Source organism: Halichoerus grypus, chromosome 2, assembly GCF_964656455.1.
Source record: "Halichoerus grypus chromosome 2, mHalGry1.hap1.1, whole genome shotgun sequence".
Lineage (NCBI taxonomy): Eukaryota > Metazoa > Chordata > Mammalia > Carnivora > Phocidae > Halichoerus > Halichoerus grypus.
The window spans coordinates 201,927,288-201,940,899 of NC_135713.1; the positions used below are offsets into that span (position 1 = coordinate 201,927,288).

The 13,612-nt window shown below is 56.1% G+C and overlaps 1 protein-coding gene across 1 annotated transcript; it reads right to left on the reverse strand.

The window, feature by feature from the left end:
- Positions 1-908: 908 nt before the first annotated feature.
- CPSF4L (cleavage and polyadenylation specific factor 4 like) lies at positions 909-8,482 on the reverse strand. The gene is given in 9 exon segments (XM_078066392.1): positions 909-916; positions 1,172-1,212; positions 1,291-1,389; positions 1,690-1,783; positions 2,693-2,788; positions 5,705-5,829; positions 5,831-5,855; positions 7,765-7,815; positions 8,380-8,482. Coding segments are annotated over 9 exon segments (642 nt in total).
- Between the last annotated feature and the right edge of the window lie 5,130 nt (positions 8,483-13,612).

The following is a 13,612-nucleotide window of genomic DNA, read 5'->3' on the forward strand; positions in this document are numbered from 1 at the left end:
CCAAAACATGCCTCCAGATGAGAGTTAAAATGGGCTTGGGAATGGCCCAGAGTCATGGAAGAGGCTTCCCACCTTCTAGCAGAGATCCCACTCAGAGGCAGCAGGGGGCGCCCTCCCGAGCCGGCGCGGGCCTTCCCTCCTGCGGAGGGGCCGGATGTGGGCGCTCTGATGCCCGGCGGCTGAGCAGAGGCCTGTTCCCACGCCTGTTCTGACCTCTCTGACCCCACCGGCAGCCCAACGTTCAGTCATCCAGGCCAGGGGTCAGCAAAGGCTTTCTGTGGAAGACCAGATAGGAAGACGTTTGGCTTTGCAGGCCATCTGGGCTCTGTGGCAGCCACTCAGCCCTGCTGCGTAGGCCCGAGACCGGCTCTGGAGGATGCGGAAGCCGTGAGCTTTGCCCCAATCCAGTAAAACTTCCAGAACGGACATTCTCATTTTCCCGTGTTAACAATATGTTCTTTTGTTTGCCTTTTTCCCTAATCTTTTTAAACAATCATTCTTGGGTGCCAGGCTGTACAAAGACAGCAGTGGCCAGATTTGGCCCACAGGCTGTAGTTTGCTGACCCCTGATGTGGGGAGGTGCTCTTCAGTGCTTGATAGCAGTAAGAAGGGTATATGTTCCCAGAGAGACTGGGCACAACCAGGAGGGCCTGGATTCGGAATAACACCTTTGGACCACAAATACGGAGCTGGGCCCCTCGTTCTTTGTTTTAAAACCTCACACGTTGGGCACCTGGTGGGCTCAGTTGGTAGAACATGCAACTCTTAATCTCGGGGTTGTGAGTTCAAACCCAGTGTTGGGCATAGAGATCTCTCTCTCACACACACACACACACACACACACACACACACACGGGGTCGTGAGTTCAAACCCCATGGTGGGCATAAAGATCACAAGCGCGCACGCACTATCCAGCTAAGGAGAAGGAAAGCCTCAGGGGCTGATAAGCTGAGCAGTCCTGCAAGAAGCAGAGGTTACAGAGGTTGGAGGGGATTTGGGTGGTGGCGTGTGCCTTTCCCGGGGTGGGTACTTGGAGCAGATTGTGTGAGAGAGGGCAGCTGGGCATAGTGCGGTGCCAGAGAGAGAGAGAGAGAGAGAGAGGGAGCTCCCCAGGGAGCATGCGCAGTAAAGGGAGCCAGACACACCTGCCCCCTTCCTGCCTGCACTCACCTTCGTGTAGCTCGAGTTGAATAAAAAGATTCATCTTGGGACTGAAGGAAGTAGAGAGAGATGATTACAGCCTGGCTCCACCCACCCCACCCACCCCACCCCACCCTCACCCCCGTCACCTGCTCATTAGCATGCTCCGTGTCAGCCTGCTGCAGATTTCCCATTTCTGAACCCCGTGGGGAAGGAGCCCATACGCCAGCCAGGGGGATGAGGGAGAACTGCAGAGGGTTGGGGTGCGTGTTAAGGGTTTCTACTCATTTCTAGAACAGTTTGTGAAGAGCTATATGTCCGTGCCCAACACGAATACACATTATCAGCCTGGGGTATTCAGTGCAGCACCAAGTGGGGGAAGGGGGTGTGGGTGTGCCGGGTAAGCTAGCAAGGAAAATACTGGGCAGATGCTCAGCAGACACTTCATTTCCCACCTTGGGCCAGTGAAGGTATGGAAGGATCTAGATCTAGAAGCCACAGAACGGACCCCGTACTAAGTGGGATTTGCTGATCCAAGTTATACTTACTGTGCAAATTGGCCGTGGGGGCCCTCGGGGCAGAAACCCACTAAGTAGTTAACACACATTGTCTTATGGACATGGCAGTGCTTACACAGGGGACCTGCTGGGCAAAGAACAGCCAGAAACACACATGACAAAGCTCAGCGGAAGGGTATGGCAGTCACAGGCTCTCCACCTCACAGGGTGCATAAATCTCCCTGTCCCTTCCAGACCACCCAAAGCACCTGCTTCCGAGCCGCGTGACTGAGAGGGGAAAGGAGACCTCGGAATATGTTGGGGTGGGTCCCGAACAATGGGGTTGGAAGCGTCCCAGCACACTGCATCTTGGCGAATTGATGTGGTTGAGGACAGTCATGTGCCATCTTTATTTAGCTCCAGAAGGTACAGCTGGGGAAACCCTAACCCCACAACCTACTTATCCTCCCCTAAAATCCCCCAAACCAACACTGCCAAGGCCTCAGAGCAATTCGCCTGAAAACAAAGGAAAACAAAGCACGTAGTCCTCAGAGCAGAGGGACTGTGATGGGGGGAAGCTGCTTCTTAATGGGGTAGATGGAGCAAGCTTCAGCACACCCCTGGGGGGGGCGGGTTAAAAGAAATAGAGAAGAGAATGTAGATGAACTGTCTCCTGTGGGACCCTATGCCAAGGGCTTCCCGTGGGGTCCTAGATCTGACCGACTCCATAACCCTACGAGGGAGGGGGTTTCCCCTTTTCATAAGTGAGGAGATGAGTTCAGCAACTAGTTCAAGGTCACACAGTTGATGCACTTTGAAGTCACCAGGACTGGAGCCCAGGTAAGCCTCCTGCAAGAAGCCAGCTCTGTGCCAGGTCCTTCCATCGTTGGCTGAATGTTAAAGTCACAGAGCGGGCCTGGGGAGAACGATGGAAGGACCTTCTGTTGGGAAGGCCCCACGGGGCTTCATCAGGAATATGCCTCCTTCCCCTGCCAGGGACCCCCACACACACACATCCTGATCACCTAGTGCTCCCTTTCCATTGGGGCCTCACCATCCTTGCAGAAACCTTGGTCACACCAAGGACAGTCTCGGGTCTTGAAAGCTGGCTTCACGTGGAGAAAGGCACATTCCTTGTTGTTGCAATCACCTGAAAAATCCAGCATTCTTTAAATGTAGGCTCATCTTTATTGTTACTTCCGCCCTCCCCAAACTGGACTGACCTTGCCCCTTGCATAGAAGCCACTTGCCTGCCGTCTGTCATCGGCCACTTTTCCAAGACAGCAAGGTTTTTCGAATCCTTCCTGCAATCTAAGGGGGTTGGATCCCAATACTACATGCCAAGCAGGGCTTGGGTGGGAATAAACACATCTGGAAGAGTTGAGGCAGGGCCAGAGATCCAGAAGGAGGGGCCGGAACTGAAGGCATTTGGAGGCCACCAGAGAGGAAGGAACGAGAGGAGAGGCGGGGAGGGGAGACCCAGAGCGAGCAGCTAACGATCCAAGAAGACACACCGTGGATGCTGATGAAAGCCCTCTCATCTTCACCACTACGACACCTACAATGTTTCCAGAACCACGGCACAGTCCTTTTTGGTGGAAATGCCAAGAAGAGCAGAGTAGTGCTCCCAAGTTGGCACCAGGATGATGTCAGACTCGACATGAGGGACACGTGTAGCTTCACAACGCCTGCGCTGTAATCGGTCTGTGGGTTGGCCCAGAACTCAGGTCCCCTAGAAGGAGCCAGCCCTGTTGGACAGACCACGTGAGAGTTGTGGTAAGAACCCCCTTAGTTTTCTCTTAGGGGCCCAGGGGCTTTGAAGGAGCCATGGGGAAGATTCGGCTCATTTTTCACCTCTTGAGTAGAGAAGCGGTGAATGCTTCCAATCTCATCCTCCTTAAAAATCTACAACTTGGTGCTTCTCAGAACCAAAAGGAACTTCACGGGGTTCACCCCATTGGCTTTCAAACCGCTCCAGAGATCTATTTTCTACACTGTGCTTCTGCAAAGCAGGTTTCACCTGGAGAACAGTGCACGGATACCGAAGAGCTTTATTTATTTTTTTTTTTTTTTAAAGATTTTTTTTTTTTAATTTATTTATTTGAGAGAGAGAGAATGAGAGAGAGCAAGCACATGAGAGGGGGGAGGGTCAGAGGGAGAAGCAGACTCCCTGCCGAGCAGGGAGCCCGATGCGGGACTCGATCCAGGGACTCCAGGATCATGACCTGAGCCGAAGGCAGTCGCTTAACCAACTGAGCCACCCAGGCGCCCCCGAAGAGCTTTAAACCACTATCCCCTCCAACCCTCCCACCTCACGAACGAGGACACCAGGGCTCAGAGAGGGGAAATGCCGTGGCCACGATCACCGGGCTTCCTCGCATTGACAAGGGGCTTACGTGCTCGGCGTCTGTGTGCAGCCCTTGGCCGAGCGCTGACTCTGAGCTCCAGCCTCCTGAGGAATGGAGTGACATACCCCAGGGCTGGTGAGCATTTGACAGGTCAGGCGGTGGGAAGTCACCTGGGCCAAGCTCCCTTTCTGCCTCGGCCTGGATGCACGTCTCCGCGTTCCTCTGATGGCCAGCAGGTGGCACCCACACCCCACCCTCCACTCAGCGTTTCCGAGCCAGCCGCAGGGCCCAAAGCCCCTGGCCCCCTTCAGCTGCCCCTTCGTGCTCCACCACCTCCCAACATAATGTTCTAAATAAAACAACTTACTTGCAAGAAGAACGATAATTACTTTGATAGGATATTAGAGATATTCATTTACTCCAAGAGCAGAAACAGAGGTTACAAACTACCATCAATGATTTACATGGATGCCCCTCACAGTGAGAGGTATTTGAGGGCAGAAGGGAACCTGGTTCTATCCCTGTGACCGTCCCCAGCACAGTATCCGAGTCCCCAAAGAAAACCAAACCAAGTTTTACTGAAGGAATGAATAAGAGGCATTTTTAAATGAAAGAGGTATAGGTGGTGACCAAGGGGAGCCGGGATCCAGATAAACTTTGTCTTTCCTTTCAAAAAAACACAAGCGGGCAGCTGAACCTCAACTCTGAGCAGACAGGACACAAACTTTGGCCTGGGAGGAGCTCTTTGAGGATGCTTTGCTTTCTCCCCACATACCCGGGACTGCCCCCCACCGCCCCCCGCCATTGGCACTAATGAAGGACAGCTACCCCTGGAGCTGTCTCAGAGAGGTCCCTGGAGACTGGGCCAGCTCTCTCCCCGCAGGTCACTCTTTTGGAACACAGTGTGAAAAGCACTAGACTAGATAATCCCTAGGGCTCCTTCCAGCTCCTGAAAGAACTGAGCTGTAGAATTTTATTGGGAAGATATTTTATGAGATCTGAAACACTCGCAGACCATTCTTAAAGGAGGTGACTAGTAGCTGTGTCTTCCCCCTCTGCAGCCCCGTGGATGACAAAAGGAGGTCCTGAGGCCAGAGGGCAGGAGAACACGGTCCAGACCTGACCACACAAGATAACTTGAGAGGCTAGGGCCCCTGAACCTCACGACTGTATGTTTACAGTTACCTTGCACTGCCCATCAGAGATGATAGCTTTCCACTTACGGAAGCAATGTAAAGTTTCCTTCTAAAATAAGACTTAACAATAGCAAGACAATGGAGAGAGCGGACAGGTCAGTAGCACGGGTGCTCTGTGTGTTGGGCAAGCATCGTGAAAGTGACTTCCAAATGCCCGTTTGGGGCCCCCTGGCCCTGACCCACCCCGGGACTGAGAGTTGGCCCGTTCCAGGCTTGTTTCCGGACAGTCAGTCCGGGTCTGTGATGAGGGAAACAATTCAGCCTTTGATTCCAGCCACACCCTTCCCTTCCCCGGGGGCGGGGGGGGACCTGCAGGGCAGTGAACAGGGACGGACCCCAGAGTACAGCTCCCCTGCATCTAGGGGGCTGGAGAAGAGGGCACCCGAGGCTCAGAGAGGCCTGGTCTGCCCCCCGAGGCATGCACAGCCTCCTTTGAGTGCCCCCCTCTCAAGACCTCGGCCCCTCTCACAGTCCCCACTGCCAACCTCCGAGGCAAGGCCTGGAGCCAGGAAGGGGCATTACCGAACTTGGAGTAGAAGTAGCACTCGGGCATCCTGGTGACGTCGTACTGGTCCCAGAAACTGCACTGGTCGCCCTTCTTACACAGGCCCCAGAGCCAGTGCTTACACACCATCAGCTTCCCCCCCGCTGTGCCGGAACGGGCAGAGCTTCCCTGGGAACCCCAGAGCACCCAGCTGCCCACAGCCTGGACCCAGCTCAGCCCTGAAGGAACGCCCCAGGAGAGGCTGTGGATCAGACCCCCGCTGCCCTCCCTCGATCCCATCACCTGACCCCTGGTGGAGCTGGAAGCAGGGCCAGAGGCAACACGGAGGATGCTCGGTAGTCCTGACAGGTGGCTGTTGGCATGACCATGCCTCTGCCCAAACTCTCCTCTCTGCCTGGCTTGCCGTTGCCCTTCTCCACCCCCGGGGAGCCCCAGGGGGTCAGGGCAGCTCCCAGGCACCTCACGGCCCCCTCTCCTCCAGGCTCATGGTGGGGCCCCTACCAGAGAGCAGAGCCACGGTTCCAGCCCAGGGCTCCCACCCAGCACGGTCTAGGGCACCCAGTGCTCCCGAAGGGCCTGTTAAAATCAGGTCTTCAAAACTCCCACAGGGGCGCCTGGGTGGCTCAGTCAGTTGGGCGTCTGCTTTCAGCTCAGGTCATGATCCCAGGGTCCTGGGATCGAGCCCCGCATCAGGCTCCCTGCTCAGCGGGGAGGCTGCCTCTCCCTCTGCTTCTCCCCCTGCTCATGCTCTCTCTCTCTGTTAAATAAATAAATAAAATTTTAAAAAACAAAAACTCCCCCCAAGGTTATGTTTCCTGAGTCTGGAGACCTAAGGTGCTGACCTAAGAGCCAGCTCTGTAACAACTTAGAAGGAAGTGGAAATGTTCTATGTAACTCTGTTATCTTCTCACTGGGGTATTGCCAACTGTACGAAGGATGCTCCAGTTCCTAAATTCCTGAGCAGGACCAGCCTGACTCTCAGATAGAAGGCTTGGCTGACTCTCAGATAGAAGGGGAGGGAAAGTGTGAAGGGCTTCTTTGTACATAGTCCTCCCGTCACCCGGGCCTGTGACTTGCTCGGGTGTGACCTCCCACCAGAGCAGTGGTATTTCTTTGCAAGAGGGTGTCACTGTGAACCACTGCTTTGGAGGAAGGACCCGAGGCGGCATCTCAGTCCTGGCTGCATAGAGCCTCGAGTGCGCAATGAGCTGGTTTCCCTCTCACCCCGTCATCCAGAGCCAGCACGACAAATGAGGTACAAGGTACATGGCAATAACACCCCAGCCCCTCCCTGCCTGGGCCCCTCCTGGCCTCCTGGCTTCCCAAGGATCACTTAGATCCGAAAAACTGGTCCTAAATTCATTCACAATAGCAGGGTTATTTAACCTGGATCTATAGGGGGACTGGGAACCCCCAGATTGAAGACAAGACTTTTTGGGCAACTGTGTATTTCTACAGGAAGGGGCTGTGAGTAGTTCATGAGCCAAAGGTTGAGAAAAACCCTGGTTGGATTCAGGCCTCCTGTACCAGGGGAGAGGGGCTTAGAAGGAGGTATCACTTAATCCAAGTTGGGGTGGGGGAGAAACAGGTGACACTGGTAGCATTTCAGAGACGGAAATGGCCACAGCTTAGGACATAAAGACTACACAGAACAGCTGACCAGGTCCCATATTGATCCAGAGGGTGAGAAGGGGAGGGGAGCGGGGAGAAGGGCACTGCTTTCCTGGCTGGGAGGAAACTCAAGAAGCCCGGGGCCTCCTGGGAACACACAGGCTGAAACCCCCAAAACTCTCACAACCCCAGTAAGGTGGAAAGAAGGGAATGTCCCCTTCCAGGTAGCGCTGGGTACCCTAATCAATGCTGCTGGGCCAGAGAAATCCTTAGTGGGGAGGGGAAGGCTTCCTGAGGGATGTACCCACCCACCTGCCCTTTGCCTCCTTACAAGACAAATTCGACTCCATTCCAACCTCCCCTCCCCAGGTGCAGATTCGACACCCTAGTCCAGGCCAAGCAGAACCCACCGTAGTCTAGACTGCCCCTGCACACACCCCACCGCCAGGTTCTCCTGCTGACCCACCTTTGTCACAGAGCCCTTTAGCGAAGAAGTTGCACGCAGCCCAGCCCAACTCTAGAAGGGAAAGAAGGAAGGTAGCTTCTTCAGAGGCTGCAGCTGCTGGAGGGGCTTTTCCTACTCAAGAAGTGCCCCCCCCCACCCCGAACTTCCCTGAGGCTTGGGCCTGGGGGCCCCCAAGTTCCTGGCTTTTTGGATGCTGGCCTCCAGAACCAGCCCCGAGACCTCAACACCTAAGCCCCCCAACTCTGAAGCAGAGGGGATGGAGGGGCACAAGGGAGTTCAAGGGGCCAACGTGGAATTTCCTGGCTTCTCACAATTCACCTTCTGTGTCTCTCTGCTTGCCCAGTCTGGGAAATGGGCTGCCTGGAAGTCAGCCCCATTTTCCTGGAGTCCTGGAGAGGATGTAAGAGGGGAAGCCTGAGCCCCTAAGAAGGGAGGGACTAAGCTGGGAATCACAGGTGACCGGCCCCAGCCCCGCTGCCTCAGTCTCCCTGGTGAGCGGCAGTGAAGGGGCTGCCCCCTCAGGAGCTGAGCAGAGAAGCCTCCAGAGAAGGCTGGGGAGAGGGGGCCTGGCACAAGTTCCTCCAGAAGGATGGCTGACACCCTGTCCTCACTCACTGTCCATGCCCTGGAAAGGCAGGAGGCCAGTGCCCTTCGGCATCTCTACGTCCTTCTCGAAGGTGAAGGTGAGCTGCTCCAGCCCAGCAATGACCTCTCGCATCTTCCGTCTCCTGCCCGGGCTGCTAAAACCTGCTCAAGCCCCCGCAGGTGGACCTTATATAGCTCATCCCTTAAGGGGCCAGGCTCTGATGCTGCGCCCCTCGTCCCCGGGTGCCCGTGGCCAGGTGACGTCGGGGCTATGCTCCAGGCACAGATGTCTCACCACACCCACCGGATGCAGGTGCCGACGCCCCAGGGCCCCATGCCCCGCACGGAGTACAGGACATCCCGCTCACGAGGCACGCTGCTGGGGAAGAATTAGCAAAGCCCCCCACGCTGCTCATCTCTCTGCGGGTCCTCAGACATACACACAACAGATGCGCAGACATTCCCAAACCTGTGCTCATTCTTTCAACATGAAGACAAAGCCACAGGTCAGAAGAGTTGCATAAACCAGCTCCCATTCCCAGGAGCTTGGGGGCCAAAGGGTAAGGGGGGGGCGGGGCAGGGGTGCTTCCCTCCAATCAGATCCCAGCCAAACCCTCCCTCTGGGACTCCTGACACCCCTTTTCTGGCCTGAGTGACAAGCCCTGAGTGAGCTCTTCATGGGAGAGGGGAAAAGGGACGAAATCCAGAGGAATCAGGAACAGTCTGCTGAATAGCGCTTTGTTTCCGCACACACAAGCACACATCCCCGAGCTGGGAGCTCGGCTGGGGTTGGAAGCAACCAGAGGCCGGCCTCCCCGCCAGGATTCCACAGGCCACCCGAGCGCCTCCCACCCCTGAGAAAGTGCTTTGTAAACGAAATCTCTATGCAAATGTTGTTTTATTATTATTACGCCACCCCTGCCCCCAGGGCCTGGGACATCTGAAAGTGCTTTCAAAGGAGCGCATTAGGGCTCTAACTAGGACAGGCTGCCCCTGCCCCCCACCCCCTGCACTGGCCTTCCCTCCCACTGGAGCTGATGTTTTCCGAGTCTGAGTCTCGCACTGGAACCCACAGGACCTGACGCCCTCCTTCCCGGATGGAGCAGGGAGAGGTGGGCAGCGCCCTGCAGGCCTGAGCTGGCCTGCAAGAAGGAGCCTGCTGGCTTTTGTTTTCCCAGGGCTCCTGCTCGGGCTGTTCTTTTGAACTCTGGATCCGAAAAGAAAATAGCTGGAGAGAGAGAGACACCTGGAGCCGAGGCGGGGCGGGGAGGGGATCCAAGAGTTTCCAGAAGCCTGGGCCTCCCTCCAGCTTCAATCCCGGCGGGGGGGGGGGGTCATGCTGAGCTGGGGGCAGTGGGAGGCTGGGGCACCAGGGCCCCTGGGGTAGATGCCCTATTCCTGTGCATCGATTAGGAGTCCCAGAAACACATTCGTCTGTCAACATACTAACCCGGCAGGCCAGGGAGGCAAATGAGGACATCAAGCCTCGGCGAGGCCAAGGGCACACAGTTGGGAAGGTGGGGAGGAGGGAATTCAAATCCGGGTCTCTTGATGATTTCCTTCCATAAACATCCAGAGAGCATCTGTGTACTAGGGACTGGGGCCCCCCGAAACGAAGGACTGTCTTCCTGCCCTCAGGGACAGCCCAGTCAAGTGGGGAGTATGCGATGGTCCAAGGGGATGAGAGGGCCTAAGAGGGTGAGAAATGGTAAAGGCTGGCGGGGGGGGGCGCTAAGCAGGGGCAACGAGGGGCGGCAGAGGAGTGTTTCAGAAGGGAGGCCAGCCATAGGAAGGCACAGGGCATGAGGTGACATGGCAGGGGGTGGGTGGTGGTCAAGGTCAAGGTGGTCAAAGATCAAGGTTAGACCTTCTAGCAGAGGGGTGTGGGTGACAAGGTTGGAGAGGCAGGGACTTGAAACTCCAGTATCTCTTAGGGCTTGGTTTTCTCTCATGAAGCCAGCGGAGTGCCCCCTGAAGGGCTAGGAGAGCCACATGCAGCACCCCGGAGAACAGATGGAGGAGGAAAGACAGGGCAGGCAGCTATGTAAGGGATGATAAAAATAATAATTAGACCCCCAGAGTTATCTCCAGGGATGCTTCCCTGCACTCCCGCGGCCAGAAAGGGTTCATTGGCAAGAGCCGAGCGGTAGAGGAGACCCCAGTGCAGACTCCTCCCTCCATCCACCACCAGCGTCCCCTCCTCTTCAGGTCAAGGTCCTGCCCACCACGTGGACTCCCTGTGGCAGCTCCGTGCGCCTGGCCGGACAGAGGGTGTGCTGGGGTGTTGCGAAGACGAGTCCCCCGCTCCCGGTGCACAGTCGTTGATTTGGCGTAAGAGTGGCAACACCCGGCATTCATGGCTTTTGCTTCCCCCAAATGCTTTCTGGGGCGGGTTGAATTGTCTCCCCCCAAAAGGTAGACCAAGTCCTAACCCCTGGTACCTGTGAATGTGACCTAATTTGGAAATTGGATCTTCGCAGAGGTAATTAAGTGAAGGATCTCAAGGGGATCAGCCTGCAATTAGGGTGCTCCCAAGAGAAGAGAGGGGGTTTGGGACACGCAGGGTTGGCAGAGAGGTGGAGAAGGAGCTGTATGAAGACAGAGGAGGAGGCGGGATTTTGGCAGCTGCCATGGGGCACCGAGGTTGGCCAGCCGCTCCCAGAGGCCCAGACAGAGGCGGGAGACAGTTCTCCCTCAGAGGCTCCCGAAGGAGCCTGCCCTGCCCACACCACCATCTCAGACTTGTGGCGATGGGAGAGAGTACGTGTCTGTTGTCTCAAGCCACCACCTCTGTGGTAATTTGCTGTGGTGGCCCCAGCAAACAGAAGAGCGAATAAACACACAGGGAAGTGGGTGACCGCCAAGGTCCCACAGCTAATTGGTGTCAGCTGGGGGTGGTCTGGGTCTCCCACCTCGTAAGTCCTTTCCTCGTCTCCTTGTCAGTCAGACCGGGGGGCTCTCCCCATGTATGCAACCACCTCAAGGCTCCCCAAGTGGACCAGCACCCCCATTGTGCAAAGATAAAAATCAAGCCCCAAGCCACAGAATCCCTGGTGATACCCCGGAGAAGGGGCTGGAGTGGGGAGCCGGGTGCCCCAGCTCTGGGAGGTCCCCTCTCGAACCTCCTAGTCCTCTCTCTGTGCCCTGGAGCGTATCCCCAGCACCCGTGTTTTCATCGTTTCATTAATTCATGGCTGCGGAGTGGACGTGCATCGCTCTGCAAACAGTGGTGTTAATTTTTAATCACCATCATTATGAGACGCTCATTTAACTCCGGCTGCAGATTTCCTGAATCATCATCACCCTGCCCCTTTTCCTCTATAAATGCACTGCTCTGAAAAGCGGGAGTGCGGGGAGCTCTAGAATTGTCTGGCTGCTGGGAACCGGGGAGGTCCTCGTGCCTGTTCGTTAGTTTGTACTGGGTGTAGTCTGCACCCAGAGCCCCTCCTAGGCTGAGCAGAGGCCCAGACCACCAGCAACTATGAGTTAGCAGTAACGACCCATTCGGCCAATGGCAGCCCGTGCTTTTCTGGGCTGAGTGTGGCCAGGTCCTCCTCCCTGGTGTCTGTACATCTGCCCCACGCTCCACTCGGGCACCCTGAGTCTGTGCACAGGGCATTGGGTTCAAATCTGGGCTTTGCTGGCCCCCAGCCTGTGATCCTGGGCCAGTCATTTAATCACCCCTCTGAGCCCCAGATTCTGCACCAGTGAAACGGGACCCCCCAGCGTGACCTCACCGGGGGTGCCGGCCGCGAGAAGCGCATGTGGGTGCCTGATACCAGGGGGCAGCTGTATCAGAGTCGTCCTCCCAGAAGGTCAGTGCCATAAGGAACGAGGACCAGTGTCCTGCCCCCAGGTCCGAGGTCACCCTCCTCAAGCTTATTGTTCCTAAGGGCCCCTGATAAAAGCGCTGGGGGAGACAGGGGGCTTCATGCTGCTCAGGTGCTCCCGGACGGGAAGCTTTAAGTCCAGTAGGGCGGGGCTGGGTGGCAGGACAGCCATGGTGTCGGGATGGGGTGGAGGTCAGAGGAACCCCCGGTGGCGCCCAGCTGCGGCTGCTCAGCCCCAAGGACAATGAGCCAGTGTGCTCTGCCCTCTCCACTGCTCTTTGTGCCCCAGAGATGCCACTTGGCGGAGACAGCTGTTGGCCTCACAATAGCCACTTGGAGTGCAGGGCAGGGAGGTCCAGCAGCCGGGATGGTCCCGCTGTGACCTTGCCCGAGAGCTTGGTCTCTGCGAGTCTGGTGGCTCTGGGAACGCAACACTGGGGAAAGCATCTCTCTCCCCCAAGGGCCTGGGCACAGTAATGGGACTAACGACCCACCCACACTTCTCATCAGGGCCTCCTCCTATCCTCACTTGCAAATGTTTGAGTTGCTTCTACCCATTTTTTACAGATTAAGAAACCAAGGCTGAGAGGGGCGAAGGACTGCCTAAGCCGACAGAACCGGTAGACGTCGGAATGGGACGAGACTCCAGACCTTCACTAGCAGTTCCTAGGACTTAACCAGTTGAGGTCCACCGTGTACACCATCTTTTCTCTAATTCCCACAAAACCCCAGAAAGAGAGCCATTATTATTATTATTATTATCTTCTACAGTTAAGAAAACTGAGGCTCATAGGCTTACTTACGTGAGCTTCCCAGATATCCAGGCTCAGTCTTCAGGGCCCACAGCCAGCCCACCTGGCCACAGTGCAGAAAAGCACCCAGCCCCGGGGCTGGAAAGAGGAGAGCGTGCTCGGGCCACGGGAGGCTGCACTTTTGGCCTGAGAGTCAAGGAGACAGGACATTTGGGGCCCAGGGGTGTCCTGAAAGCTTTCTTCCTCTGCTGTTGCCGCCTTCATGTGTCCTGGTCGTCAGGCCTCCCTGTCCTCTGCTTCTGCACCCAGAGCCCCTCTAGGCTGAGCAGAGGCCCAGACCACCAGCCACTATGAGTTAGCAGAAGAGGCAGGAAGGGGGCCGGCTCAGGCTACACTCTGGTTTCTTCCTACTTACTCACAGCCCCTCCAGCTTCGCTCAATGGCTTCTGCCCCCGCCCGGCCTCTAGGGAGCCGTTCATTCATTCACTCATGTACTCACTCAGAAGTATCGTTGAACTTCCATTCATGCCAAAGGACACAGAATGAATAAGACACAGCTTTTCTGAGCAGAATAGCAAGCAGAATAATGGCCCCCAAAGATGCCCACGTCCTAATCTCTGAACCCTATGGACATGTTACTTATGTTGCAAAGGGGACTTTGGGGAGGTGGTTGAGTATCCT